General features: G+C 41.8%; 1 protein-coding gene across 3 annotated transcripts in view; it reads left to right on the top strand.

Annotated features, from left to right (window-relative positions):
* Positions 1–7,176, top strand: part of NGDN (neuroguidin, EIF4E binding protein) — a 7,911-nt gene extending 735 nt beyond the window's left edge. For all 3 annotated transcript variants that reach the window (XM_014529971.1, XM_014529970.1, XM_005882216.2), the window contains exons 3-11: positions 43–114; positions 4,328–4,465; positions 4,721–4,805; positions 4,891–4,943; positions 5,171–5,291; positions 5,388–5,556; positions 6,229–6,385; positions 6,523–6,580; positions 7,011–7,176. In XM_014529971.1, the coding sequence (XP_014385457.1) occupies positions 43–114; positions 4,328–4,465; positions 4,721–4,805; positions 4,891–4,943; positions 5,171–5,291; positions 5,388–5,556; positions 6,229–6,385; positions 6,523–6,580; positions 7,011–7,030 (873 nt within the window). In that variant the 3' untranslated portion in view covers positions 7,031–7,176. The remainder of the gene's footprint in view (positions 1–42; positions 115–4,327; positions 4,466–4,720; positions 4,806–4,890; positions 4,944–5,170; positions 5,292–5,387; positions 5,557–6,228; positions 6,386–6,522; positions 6,581–7,010) is intronic.
* Positions 7,177–14,384: the final 7,208 nt, after the last annotated feature.

Genomic DNA, 14,384 nt, shown 5'->3' with positions numbered 1-14,384 from the left:
TTGATGTATTCTAGTCAGCTGTTTTATTTGGACTAATTTCAGGTAATGGCTGTAACTGCACAAATTCAAGCTCTGACGAAAAAAGTTCAAGCTAGAGCCTATCCAACAGAGAAGGTAAGACATACTTGAAGAGTAAGCATCCCCTGAGTTGATGTTCTCAACAGTTCTTTCACGATAGGTTTATTGACTGTCTTGTATACTAAGTGCTGGAGCTTTAAAGACGAATAAAGCCCAGTTTCTGTGCTGAAGTCTAGCGAGTGAGACAGATCAAAGTAATAGGTATAAGCGGTAGCAGCCATGTTGCAGAGTCATGACGAGTGCTGTGCAAGCTGAGGAGAAAGATTAAATAATTGCCAGAGGAGCAGAGGAAGTCAGAAAAGGCTTATCAGAGAAGGTAACAGGATTGTGAGGAATAAATAGGAGTCAGAAGTACAGAAAGAAGCAGATGTGTAAAGGCACGAAGTCCTGAAAGCATGGTGATATTCTGGGAAAGGAGCTAAGTCCCTTAGTGTGTGTGTGTGTGTTAGGGGTAGGAAAAAAGACTGGAAAAGTAGTGATTGTGAGAAGTCTTGTCAACTGAGGCGTTAACTATTGTGTTTCTTCTAATCCAAGATGCTGTTAATGGAGAACATCATTCATTTTATATATATTAAGAAAAAATGCTACCTGTTAATCTGTGACATGTACTAAAATACTGTTGATTAAAAGATGCATCTTGACTTCAGAGATGTCAAAATATGAAAACAGTGTGCATCTTAAAATTGAAAGATGGTGGTTTATAAATTAACATCTTATAGAACCTTCTCAGGAATTATTGAGTATGGCCAGTATAAACAGAGGGTTCTGGATTCCTCTACTTAATTGAACTGGAAAATCTGGTGTGATCTGTTTTATATATTGAACTTTTTTGCTGAGATATTATTTAAGCAAAACATACCATAGGTTAACAAAAGTATGAAAATCATTGCAGTAGGATAATAAGCATTGATGGATTTTTAATCACAGGATTTATTCTTTGGAAAGCAGTTTTGTTCTTTAGAAAGATAGCTAACAGCATTTTAAAAAATAATTTTTTGTAATTGATTTCAGAGAGAAAGGGAGAGGGAGAAAGAGAAACATCAATGATGAGAATCATTGATTTGCTGCCTCCTGCACGCCCCCTACTGGGGACTGAGCCCACAACCTGGGCATGTTCCCTGAGCAGGAATCAAACCATGACCTCCTGGTTCACCGCTGAAGGCTCAACCACTGAGACACACCAGCTGGGCATAAGAGCATTTTTAATATATTCTTTGTCTTTTCTTTCTCATCAAATTTTGTTCTTGTCTATTTTTATACTTTCTGCTTATTTTTTATCTTTTTGCTTTTTTTCCCTTTGTGTTTCTCGTGCTTGTAACTCATTTTGCACTTGGCAGTGCCTATGCATGTCAGAAGAGCCTACTTCTCAAACTCTTGGCTGTCTTTATTCTGGGTACCATGCTTTGCTTCAGTTTAATGCCTTTTTGAGATGGGCTACCAGCATGTATCTTAGATCACTATATATTTGTTTATTCATTGAGCAGATATTTACTAGCTTATCACCAAAGACTTTTACTAGGTGTTTTATAGGTTACAAAGTGTTTTCATGTTATATTATTTGCACCTCATAATTGCTCTTTGACACAGGAAGGAAATAATGTTCATATTACAGATGAGGAGACTGATGTTAGAAGGTTAAGTGACTTACTCAATAATTGATTACTGAATACCTAATTCAAAAGTTAACCTCAATTTGCCTGCCTTTAAATCCTTTGCTTATCCTCCTGTACTACACTAATGCTTATCTTAAGAGCTTATCTTGTTAGACTCAGACTGAGTTTGAATCCCAGTTTTATTCCTATTACTGTGTAATCTTAGGCAGAGTATTTAACCTTTTTGATATAGGTCTTCCTAGAACGAATGACAATGAAAACACAACAATCCAAAACCTATGGGACACGGTGAAAGCAGTCCTGAGAGGGAAGTTCATAGCATTACAAGCCTCCCTCAAAAAACACCTAAGAAAAACTGGTAATAAATTATCTAACTCTACAACTTAAAGAATTAGAAAGAGAGCAACAAGAAAAGCCCAGGAAGGAGATAATAAAGATCAGAGCCCTATCTGGTTTGGCCCAGTGGATAGAGCGCCGGCCTGCGGACTGAAGGGTCCCAGGTTCGATTCCGGTCAAGGGCATGTACCTTGGTAGCGGGCACATCCCCAGTGGGGGTTGTGCAGGAGGCAGCTGATTGATGTTTCTCTCTCATCGATGTTTCTAGCTCTCTATCCCTCTCCCTTCCTCTCTGTAAAAAATCCATAAAATATATATTTTTAAAAATAACAAAAAATAAAAAATAACTATAACTTAAGTCAGTGCTCACACATTGTACTTTCTTTTACTTAAAAGAATAAACATATAATATTTGTTCAATTTTCTGCCTGTAAATATAATAAACTTTTAATTTTAGAAGGTTTGGCAGATACGTAAAAACACAAAGAAGAAAATTAAAAGTTTTATATAATCACTGTTCTAAGATAACCACTAGGGTACATTTTTTTGGAAATTTCTTGTAAACTGGTGAATATAATAGAACCAGGGGCATGGAAAGGGAGTGGACTGACAATTCTTGGGGGGAAAGGGGTGTGGGGGTGCAAGAAGAGACTGGACAAAAATCGTACACCTATGAATGAGGACAGTGGGAGGGGTAAGGGCAGAGGGTGGGGTGGGAACTGGGGGTAAAAAAGAGGAACACCTGTAATAATCTGAACAATAAAGATTTATATAAAAAAATAAAGATAATATTAAAAATATATCTAAACATGAAATTCTTTGTCCAAAAAATGAGCATATTCAAAAATTAAATGAATGCCGTGACCAGTTTGGCTCAGTGGATAGAGCGTCGGCCTGCGGACTGAAGGGTCCCAGGTTCGATTCCGGTCAAGGGCATGTACCTTGGTAGCGGGCACATCCCCAGTGGGGGTTGTGCAGGAGGCAGCTGATTGATGTTTCTCTCTCATCGATGTTTCTAGCTCTCTATCCCTCTCCCTTCCTCTCTGTAAAAAATCCATAAAATATATATTTTTAAAAATAACAAAAAATAAAAAATAACTATAACTTAAGTCAGTGCTCACACATTGTACTTTCTTTTACTTAAAAGAATAAACATATAATATTTGTTCAATTTTCTGCCTGTAAATATAATAAACTTTTAATTTTAGAAGGTTTGGCAGATACGTAAAAACACAAAGAAGAAAATTAAAAGTTTTATATAATCACTGTTCTAAGATAACCACTAGGGTACATTTTTTTGGAAATTTCTTTTATTATAAAAGTAATGCATGCTTGATGAAAAAACAGTTTCACAGTACAAGCACTCCATTTCTTCCTTTTTTCTCATTTTGGTCTCCAGGGATAGCAGTTGTTAATTATGTGTTATTTTCCAGACATATTTTTATACATATAAAATGTGTGCATCATACTCCCCCCATTTTAGTTGGAACCATATTACAAACATTTTCTACAGAGTGTAGAAAGTGTTGTGATATGAAACTAAGTATGAAAGGAATTATGTCAGTATGTATAGATCATTGTTTTTAACCTATATTGTATAATTCTATTGTATGGGGATAGAGTCAGTAATTGTTTTTGATTAAATTAGTTTAGAATTCAGCATTATGGAGGCTTTTTTTAAAAATGTGTTTTTATTTATTTCATAGAGGAAGGGGTGGGGGAAGAGAGAGATAGAAACCTTAATGAGGAGAGAGAATCATTGATTGGCTGTTTCCTGCACACCCCCCACTGGGGATTGAGCCTGAAACCTGGGTATGTGCCCTCACCAGGAATGGAACCATGACCTCATGGTTCATGAGTCAATGCTTAACCACTGAGCCACACTGGCTGGGCTGGAGGCATTTTTTATTGTCACAACTTGAGGGGATATCAGTGAGTAGAGGCCAGTGATGCTGCTGAGCATTCTCCAGCACCTAGACAGCAGTCCACAAATGATCTCCCTAAATGTTAATAGCTCTGAGGTTGAGAAATCCTGCTGTAGTTATTTTGGAGATATTTTATTGATTTTCTTGCTCTTACTGTGTTTCAAAAGTGCTCTGAGCTTTGCTTTTCTCTTGTTAGCATAATTTTCTCTGTGGCTATTTCAGGTACAGCCACCCCCCTTGAGATTACTCCAGATATCTTACATGAATTGATTGGGAAAAACTTGAACTTGGAAAAGATTATCCTGTTTGTCCTAGGCTTTCCTGATTCTCTGGCTAAAACAGAATTTGCACCTCTTATTGTTTTGTTTAACTCAGGGTCTCAGCCTCTTGGAAGTGAAAGACCAGTTGCTGCTCATGTACCTTATGGATTTGAGCCATCTCATCCTGGACAAAGCCTCAGGAGGGTCTCTTCAGGGACATGCGGCAGTTTTGAGACTGGTGGAGATTCGCACGGTATGAAGCATTTGGCATCTTAGAGTCCTAAGTTTCCAAATCCTGAACTCCAGGACTATCACACAATAGCTCTCATTTAAGTGAATGTTCTCATATTTAAGTGAGGAAACCAAATGAAAGATAGTATTTTTCTCTTCTTTGGTTCTAACTTTGTGCATATGCTAATTAAGTGCTTTATCTGGCAACTTAATATAGGGACTCTGCTATGTGCTTAACTTTCGGAAGGAAATGTGATCCTTTCTAACCATGTTACAGGTTTTGGAAAAAATTCGTCCCTTGGATCAAAAACTGAAGTATCAAATTGACAAACTGGTCAAGACCGCAGTGACAGGCAGCCTCAGTAAGTGGGAGAAGCTGTAAGGTTATGTGGATTCCATCATAAAGTCCAAAATCTTATAAAATCTCTTGGGGTTTTTTTGTTTCAGGTGAGAATGACCCACTCCGTTTTAAGCCTCATCCCAGCAATATGATGAGCAAGGTAAGGGGTTGCGTTGTCCTGATTTTCCTGAATGAGTCTTGTGGTGATCCTGGATCTCCTGGGATTCTCGTATTACTCTTGATTCCCAGCTTGTGCCTTAGAGTGTTGAGTATGAGATTCCCCCTCTGCCTTTTATTTTCCCACCTTCCCAGGGTATGCCGGCTTTGGTTTTTCTTATCATCTGTCTAACACTTCCTAAGTTTATGGACATTATATTCTTTTTATAGTTGAGCTCTGAGGATGAGGAAGATGAAGCAGAGGAAGGACAGTCTGGGGCTGCAGGGAAGAAATCTGCAAACGGAGCAGTTAAGAAATACGTTCCACCACGCTTGGTGCCAGTACATTATGGTATGAACGGTGGCTACCACCTCCTCGGTGTGAATTGTGTTTCTCTTCTTCTTTTCTCTGTTCTGGGATAACCTTTGCTAATTTTTTATCACATAGATGAAACAGAGGCTGAGCGGGAAAAGAAGCGTCTAGAACGAGCCAAGAGACGAGCATTGAGCAGCTCTGTTATTCGTGAACTTAAGGAGCAGTACTCAGATGCTCCAGAGGAAATCCGTGATGCCCGGCATCCTCATGTTACTCGCCAGAGTCAGGAGGATCAACACAGGTCTGAGTCCTTGTAATTAGACATTATTTTCTGCACTGTAGAGACCTGTCCTTGTGCTTTGGATGAATATGGTTAAGTCTAGTGCCAAACGAACCCACATTATATAGAGAATGGAGTGGAAAACTTGGGAGAACAGTTTCTAAGAATTAGGGGTTTGAAGTACAGACTAAGAACTAGGAAGAAGATATCCCCTCCTCCCCCAACTGAACAAATGCTATATGAAGGAGAACACTTTAAAGCAGGTTTTTGTAATGGCATCAAGAGTACTAGATAAGTTCAGGGAAGAGAAGTAGAGAAGTGATTGTAACTTAAATACAGACTCCTTGACTTTGTCCAGTTGATTGGTTTGAGTGAAGGGGCCCATGTAGCTAATCCTGTCTATAGATCTGAAATATAAGAGTTCTCTGATATAATAATAATTTAAATATTCCAGTGGTTGGACTGAGTTCATCAGTAGGGAGGAGGGAAATTCTAGCACAAAGAACGTTTCTTTGAGGAAGTTCAGTGTTGAGCATTTGGTATGTCCTTACCAAATACTATATTGCCCTGCTATGAAATCTGTTGAGAACTGTCATAATAAGGGGTGAGTAAAATGTCTGGGCCCAGGTTCTGGGCTGCAGCTTGTGTATTATGGACTGAGCATGTTAGACACAGTGTCTGTTTCTCTGACAGGATTAACTATGAGGAGAGCATGATGGTGCGTTTAAGTGTCAGTAAGCGAGAGAAAGGACGACGAAAACGCGCAAATGTCATGAGCTCACAACTTCATTCTCTCACGCACTTCAGTGACATCAGTGCTTTGACAGGAGAAACCCCTCATCTTGATGAGGTGAGGTTGTGATACAGGGGTGGGAGGTGGTCTTCATGCTTTCAGCCAAATGCATGTGGGGCTCATTGCTATGGGAAACTGGGGAAGAGATACCAGCACCTGCACTGCCATTCCTTTACTTCTCCATCTGTCTCCAGGATCAGAATCCTATTAAGAAGCGGAAGAAGATACCCAAGAAAGGTCGGAAGAAAAAAGGTCAGTAAATGGCTAGGAGTTAGGTGATCAAGTGCAGGGTGGAGAGTATGAATTGGGATGTCAGCTTTGAATTTGCCATCCTAGGTCTTACTAAGCCCTATAATACCTCTTCCATGCTGGGCATTAATCTCTTTAGAGGTGGGATTTTATTTTTCTTCTTTCCCAAGCTGAAAATCAGCATAATTCACAGAAGAGATTTCTGGATTGTTCCTCTAAGCTCCCACACCTTTTCAGGCGTCCTTAAATAAAACTACTAAAGTGTCACTTGAAGAAACCATTATCCCACTTCAATTTCTTCCTACTTCTAGTCTTTTGTCCTGGGAGGATATAGAGTAGTGCCTAGTGGCCTTCTCTTTAGATGTCTTTTTGTTCTGTTCCTCCAGCTTTTCCAACTGTCCTTTGCCTCATTCTTGATTTCCCTTCCTTTCAGGTTTTCGGAGGCGGCGGTGATTGTGGGTGTACATACTTATATATATTTTTTGTCATCCTGAGATACTTCCAGTTTCACTGTATGTAGGTCCCTTTCCTCGGAATTTATTGTTTGCTCTGGACATGTGGAAATCTGTTAATAAAACTGATTTTACTTATGAATTGAAGCCCCTATTGCACATGTATGACTCATTTGCTGGGTGTGGGATATTTTAGGTGAGAGGGCAATAAAAGGGAAAGATGAGGTTTTGGGGGGAGTGGGAGAAGTTTGGCTCTATATAGGTGTTTTTTAATAGAAACTAGAAATTGGTTAATTAACAAAATAAATAAATGAGCTCTGGCCAATGTTGCTCAGTGCTTAGAATGTTGGCCCGTGCACCACAGAGTCGTGGGTTTGATTCCCAGTCAAGTACCTGGGTTGCAGGTTCGATCCTCGGCCCGTCAGGGCTTGTATAGGAGGCAACCAATTGATGTCTCTCTCCTACATAATAATTTTTTCTCTCTCTCATTCTCTTCCCCCAACCTCCCTCCCTCCCTTCCACTCTTTTTAAAAAGCAATGGAGCCCTAGCTGGTTTGGCTCAGTGGATAGAGTATCAGCCGGCGGACCAAAGGGTCCCGGGGTCAGTTCTGGTCTAGGGCACGTACCTTGGTTACAGGCTTCTCCCAAGCCGGGGCCCTGGTCGAGGGTGTGCAGGAGGCAACCAATCGATTTGTTTGATTTGTTTCTCTCACATCGATGTTTCTTTCCCTCTCTCTTCCATTCTCTAAAAGATCAGTAGAAAAATATCTTCAGGTGAGGATTAATTTTTTTTAAAGGCAGTGGAAAAAATATCCTCCAGTGAGGATTAAACAAAAATTTTTAAAAGTTGAGAGATTAGAGTATTATACTCAACTTTTCAACTCATGTTTTCCCAAGTTTCTGTAATACATGAATTTTAAGTTTTTTTTTTAATGTATTTTGCTGGCCACCAGGTGGCATTAGTGGTTCAGAAAACCTTTTGATGCTTGACTAATCAAAAGCAAGATAGAACTTCCTCATCAGTGAGTTATTCTTGTCTCCATTTCTCTAGATGTTTTTCTTTTCTTTCTAAAATAGCATGAACACAGGGCTAACCTTAGCTCAGTTATTGAGTTTATCTGGAGAGAACAGTGAATGAGAAGACTAGAGTATGAAGAATCTGTATAGTCTTGTGTTTTTCAGCCTCTTTGACCCTCCTTCAACTAAGGCAGTGATGGCGAACCTTTTGAGCTCGGCGTGTCCGCATTTTGAAAACCCTAACTTAACTCTGGTGCCGTGTCACATATAGAAATTTTTTGATATTTGCAACCATAGTAAAACAAAGACTTATATTTTTGATATTTTATATATTTAAATGCCATTTAACAAAGAAAAATCAACCAGAAAAATGAGTTCGTGTATCACCTCTGACACGCGTGTCATAGGTTCGCCATCACTGAACTAAGGCCTCAGTTTACTAGTCAGTAAAGGCCAGTCCTTTTACAAAGAGCTTGCAAAAGAATGGCAGCAAGCAGGCAGAAAGAAAGTTCCTAGCTTAAAGACCAAAGAAATGAAAATCTCACAGAAATACCTGCCCAATTCAGGTGGGAGTTACATATCTGAGATCTATTCTTTTCAGAGAATGACCTGTTAGTGAGAGATCCCTCAGGGCTTGGATGATAAAGTGAAAAGAGGAATGGAAAGAGAGAAGTTGAGGAGTCTGTAGAGTTACTTCATTGTAGTTTAAGAGCATGGGGTCTCATGAACATCCAGTTTTCAAGTCTGGCATTCCTGGGCAGTGTCATGAAGAGGGATGTAATTTGGGTCATTGATTCCTATGAATTGGGATCTCTACTGGTCTGATTGGGGCGGGGGCCTGTTTTCAGTCAGCAGCACCCTGGTAGAAAGTAGTTAGGAGACAGCCTAGTAATGTTTTCTGTTAACTCTGATCTTGGGTTAATCACTTAACATCTCTGGTCTTTAATTTTCCTCAGCTGAAAAATGAATGTGTTAGATAATCTCTGAGATTCCCTCCAAACCAAAGAGCCTAGAGCTGTTTCTCATGGATGACACCAAGATGCTCGCTCTTCTGGGGACTCTAGCTTTTAGTCCCTGGTAGATCTGAGAGAACCTGACACACCCAGGGCCCTCATACTTCTATTTCTTTGAGTGAATCTAAGCAAAGAGGCACAAGAACAGATTTAGAGATTCTTTTTCCAACTCGACAAGAGGTTCAGTTAAAATATGCTTCAGGACTATTGCATTTGCTTCTGATTTATTAAAATTTTGGATTATGGGAACTGCCAACGGAAAGGAAGTGTTTTTTGCTTTTTTTAAAAAAAGATCTTTCTTTGTGTTATATCCTGAGCTAAGTGCTTTACACTAATGCTTACAAAATATGTCATCTTTATATTACTAGTGAGGAAACTGAGACACTTAGGTTATTTGCCCAAGGTTACCGGGCTAATGAGTTAGAGGAACAGTGCTGAGGAACATGGAGGATGGAGGACTTCAAGTGTCCTATGATTTATGAAAGTCTTCAGAATTTTTGTTTTTTTTTCCTTTTTTTAAAAAAATATTGGTAGGTAGTTTATAACCTCAACCTCCCCCCGTCCCTGCTGCTCATTGCCATTCCAGGCTTTACTTTCAAGGAAACCACAAGTTCCAAACATTGTTCTGGCCTCTTGGTGGTATAGCAGTGAACTGAACAGACAAAAGTCCCTCTTTTCCCAAGATTTCTGAGGAGCTCCCATGTTTCTTTAGAACTCCATAGAATGTAGTTTGAAAACCACTGTAGTAGAGCAAGGAAACCAAGACTTAGGATTTGAGGTTTTCTTTATGGCCATTGTTTTTCTTCTCATTCCTACTCATAAATTCAGTTCTCTGATCATTCAGACCACATGACTGTCAGGTTCCCTCTGTACTAACAACAGATGATTCATTTCTAATGCTTACTAAATAATGTCCATCATTAATGCACATGAGCACTGTTCGGTTTTATCATGTGATGGTAAAGAGTGTTGGCTTTGTTCTGGACAAGTAATTTAACACCTCTGCTTTAGTATTTACATCTTGAGGGGGTGGGGAAGAGGGTTTGACCGAGACCTCTTTTTGCCTCTGAAGCTTTTGTTATGGCTTTATGAAGGCTTGGAGAAATGTCTGTCAGGAGTTCATGTAGTCTTCATGGATACCTTACTAGAAAAATACTTTTTGTCTGTAAGGACAGGGTGACGTGATTAAGTCCGTTTTCAGCACCATGGAGAGTTTAAACGCATTCCTTGTTATGGGTTGGTGGAATGTGCAATCCCTAGAGCTGGGTGTGTAGACCTGCCCTTTTGCAGAGCTCAGTTTATCTGCCCAGTCTCTGGTTCTGATTGGTACAGATTGAGTGAGAGTCAGCAGCAGTCCTGAGTGTCCGCATCCTCCCTGGGATCTGTAAGGTGTGTAAACTTCAGATTCATGTTTAGACTTATCCAAGGATTTGGTCAACTTAACAGAGGCATATGAATGGAATCCTGCCTTCTGCTCTATTGATAATATCATTCATATAATGATGCACAAGGTTTTTTAACAGTCCTTGAGAAAAACTGTCTCCTGTTCTTTTTTGCTTATAGACCCTTTAGAAGACTTAGAGTTGCTTTTTCATTCCTTGGGCTCAGCCTCTTTTTCTGCCTCTGCATGGAGAAAGGCATCATTGCGCTGGCTCTCTGCCCAGTCTTGCTTTTGTATTTCTTTGATCTCATTGTTCAGAGGGTCTCAGAGAAACCCCAAGAGCCATGCCTTTGCATGTTTAAGCTATTGATGCTTTTGAAATAACAGAGCGTCGCTGTGTAAGAAGTGTATTAAAGGTCTATCTTGAACAAATTTGGGTCAATAGGTGGCAGTAGTCACCTAGTCCCGAGGCCCTGACACCCCCTGAACACAAGCACATTTGATGGCCATTATATTTAAGGTTGTGGGAAAGGAGGTCACATTGCAATGAAAATGAGGGAAAAGCAATCCTTTTTGTTGGAATCCAGAATGCTGAAATGTACTGGATTACTTGTGAGGGTGTTGGAGGGGGGAGATTGCTGTCAGCTGTGAAGGGCATGGTAGGAAAGAGCAGGGCCTCAGGATGGGGGGAGTGCCATGTGGGTAGAAGGGCTTCTGAGAGCTAGAGTAAGACTGTTAAATGAGGACCAGTGCTAAAAGAATAGAGGCTAAGGTTGGGGGAGTAGAGAGATGGAGAGAAGTGGAGGAGGGAGAGGCAGAGCTGTGTGAAGGGACCCTGGAAAGGGTGGGCTGTGGTGGGGAGGACTGCAGTTAAAGGGGGAGGGGGAGGCTGCTGCAATACTGAGCCTGTCTGATGGGGGAGGGGAGGAGGAGATACTGGTCTGTGCTGCAGCTGCATTGGCTCCCCTCCCCCACACTTTCCAAGGAGCCAGAGCAATGCTGGCAAATCTGTCTTTATGTATTTATTATTATTAAAAATGTGAAGGATCCTTCCTCCCTGGAAGCACAACAAATATCACTGATCACATTTCTCTCTCCCCTCCCTCTGCAGAGCTTTTGCATTTTTTCATTCTTTCCACCCTACCCCTCCCACCCTCAGGTCTGTTTGACTGGTGGGGGGACCCTTCCCTTTCCTTCTCTGAGCTTGGTGGCTCCCTGGGGGTTTCTAATGATGGTTGAGAGTTGCAAGGCAGTGCTGGGAGGAAGCAGCTGAATGAGGGGCATCCATTGCTCCAGGAAGAGAGCTGTACTCCAACATCCAGTGGGGAAAGGAAATCACTTGGAAATAAAGATGAAGTCCTTTCTCCAGCTAATGAAAGAAGAAGCAGGTGCACACATTTCTCTCTGAACCTAGCATTGCTCCCTTTTCAAATCCTTTTCCTTTCTACTGCCTGAATTTTGAGGGGGAAACCCCTTTGCAATGGAAAAAGCCAGGAGTTCTCTGTCCTCCCTCCTTTACCTTGTTAAGTCCCTCTCCTCCCAGGAGAGCCATATATAATTTATTCTTCTAGCTTGTGTGTTGTGTTACTGAGAGGTTTGAAGGGCAGAAGCCATGGCTTCTCCCTTCCCACCTACACCCCAGACCCTCGTGCCCAGGTGGGGGCCTCTTTTGTTGCTGCTTGTAACCCTTTCACCACGCCCATAGGTGGTGCTGCTGTTGCTCTGCATGCAGGGTCCTCCTCTCCAGCACCATCCCTCCCCACCCCCTGGCACCCTCCCCCTATCCCCTGCCCTCTTCTGCCTGATTGTTATTCCACCAACGTCTCCTCTACTGTTCCCTTCCTCAAATTAATTTTGTGGCGCTCTTTTTCCACCCCCGCAGTGCCATCTTCTTCCCCTCCCCCCTGCTCCAGCTCTTTTGCTTTCTGTCTCTGTTTCTCTCTGCAGGATTTCCATCTCACACTTCAATCTAAAATCTGTACTCTCCCTTATTCCCTTTCTTTTTCTTTAGCTCTTCTACCTTTGGCATTTTACAGGGGCTGTAGGGGAGAGTGGGTTAGCAGGGAACAGGGTGAGGGGGACTTCAGGGTCAGTGTTGAAGGCTAGGTCAGGGAAAGGTAAGGCTCTGTGAGGGAAATGAGTGGAGATGGGGAAGTAAAGGAATCCTTTGCTGTCCAAATCATTCAGTTCCTGGATTTGGATAGTGAGAGTTCAGCTGGCAAGGGACACTGTTATCTGAATTTATAGCATTTCATTCCACACGCTGGGAAAATGGGAGATAGGGAGTCACAAGCATTCAGAAAATAAGGGCTTCATCCAAAAGCTTTTGGTTTCGATTGCTACGGATAGTTCTGCTTTTATTGTCCTGTATTTTGAAGACTCCTGAGGGAAACCATGCTCTCAAACCTGTTCTGTGGTTTCTCTCGAAGTGTGCTGTTACTGATCTTTTGAGTCCCCGGAAGGTTCTTGCCGGGGCAGTTGTGACGCTTGATGGGCACCCTGGCTGGCTGGACACTGCTGAGCCCAGTTCTGGCTGCAAGACCTTCGTTAGCTCTTGTAGCCTGCTCCCCTGTTATTCCCTGTCTGTCCGTGACCTCAGCCACGTTCACATGGTTATCCCCCTCAACCATAGCTCCCTTTGTTGTTTAGTCTTTCCAAAACGTGGCCCAAACTTATCAGAGCCTTACCCTACCTCTTGCCCCACTTTGCTTCCTAATTTTTTCTGGAGACTGCTCATTGTGTGACCAATACAACCCCTCAGCTAACTCGCCTGTGTTGTTGATTGTAAAATTATCAATTTCTAGGATGGCTAATTTTTTTATTGAATTATTTTTATGGATTAGTAGCATCCTAGTAACTCCCTAGATGATAGTGCTGAGTCTTTGCTTTGGAATTGTCTGCAAGATGGACAGTGTGGCCTCTTTCCTTTATTCCCTGGTTCATTTTCCTTAGCTTACGTGGCAGTCCCAGAATGACTGGTTTCCATCTCCCTAGCATATATGTGTCAGGGCTGACTTCTGGATTGTGAAGCGAGGGAAAGTTGGCCTGCCCAGCAGGGCCCTGGAAAGAGCCACAGTGAAAAATGGGCTAGAACACCAGACCCTTCCCTTTGTCTTATTATCAGGCCTTGGCAATGCCTGCGAAACCTCTCTTGTCTGCTGCTCCTACCTTCCTAAGGTGTGTATATTGTGGAGGCACGCGGGCCTGTGTCTCTTTGTTTACTCAGCCGATTTTCCTACTGTCCTATTTAGAGACCTCTCTTGTCCTGTTCAGGGGGCTCTGGTTGGGGTCATGGACTCATGTAATGAAGACAATGGTCCCTGTTAAGGTGCCTCTCTTAAAAGCAAGGCACAATAAACAATTGTTGCAGTGAACGGTAGGGCTTTCCAGCTTTTGTGTTCTTCTCCAGAAGAAGCTTATAAAGTTTTAACTGTTTCTTTGCTACATGCTTTAGAGCTGTAGCTAAAATTGGTTGATTTTTGTTTTCTTTCTCTCAGGCCCTATGAGGGGAGTGATTTATCTAAAATTGTACAAATACATCATTAGCAAAGCAGGCATTAGGACCTTTATCCTGTTGGACATCTAGACTTCTTGTTGACTACCCCTTGGAAACCAGGGTTCCCTTTTCATCCCCAGGGTCACGGCCAGCTTGCAGCCAGCAGCAGGCCAGGCTCTGTGTCTAAACCACCTTGTAGGCCTGCTGAGGGGGAGCATCAGCAGTGGGAAAGACGGGGAGGTTGGGGGTGGGGGGGATACGGTCGGGCAAGGTACCTGGCTCACTGAAAAGGGGCCGGCATTCCCCTCCGATGTCACACAGTCCAGCCTATCGGAGGGGCTGAGATCAGTCCAAGGTGGAGAATTTCTAAAGCTCTGGCTTCTATTTTCCATTTCAGATTTAGTTTGACTGTAATGCTACTAATAAACCCCTTCCTTTAAGCCTTTTC

The sequence above is a fragment of the Myotis brandtii genome, unplaced genomic scaffold (assembly GCF_000412655.1).
Source record: "Myotis brandtii unplaced genomic scaffold, ASM41265v1 scaffold70, whole genome shotgun sequence".
Classification (NCBI taxonomy): domain Eukaryota; kingdom Metazoa; phylum Chordata; class Mammalia; order Chiroptera; family Vespertilionidae; genus Myotis; species Myotis brandtii.
The sequence above is the reverse complement of the archived record's forward strand: the minus strand, read 5'-3'. Positions and strand labels throughout refer to the sequence as shown.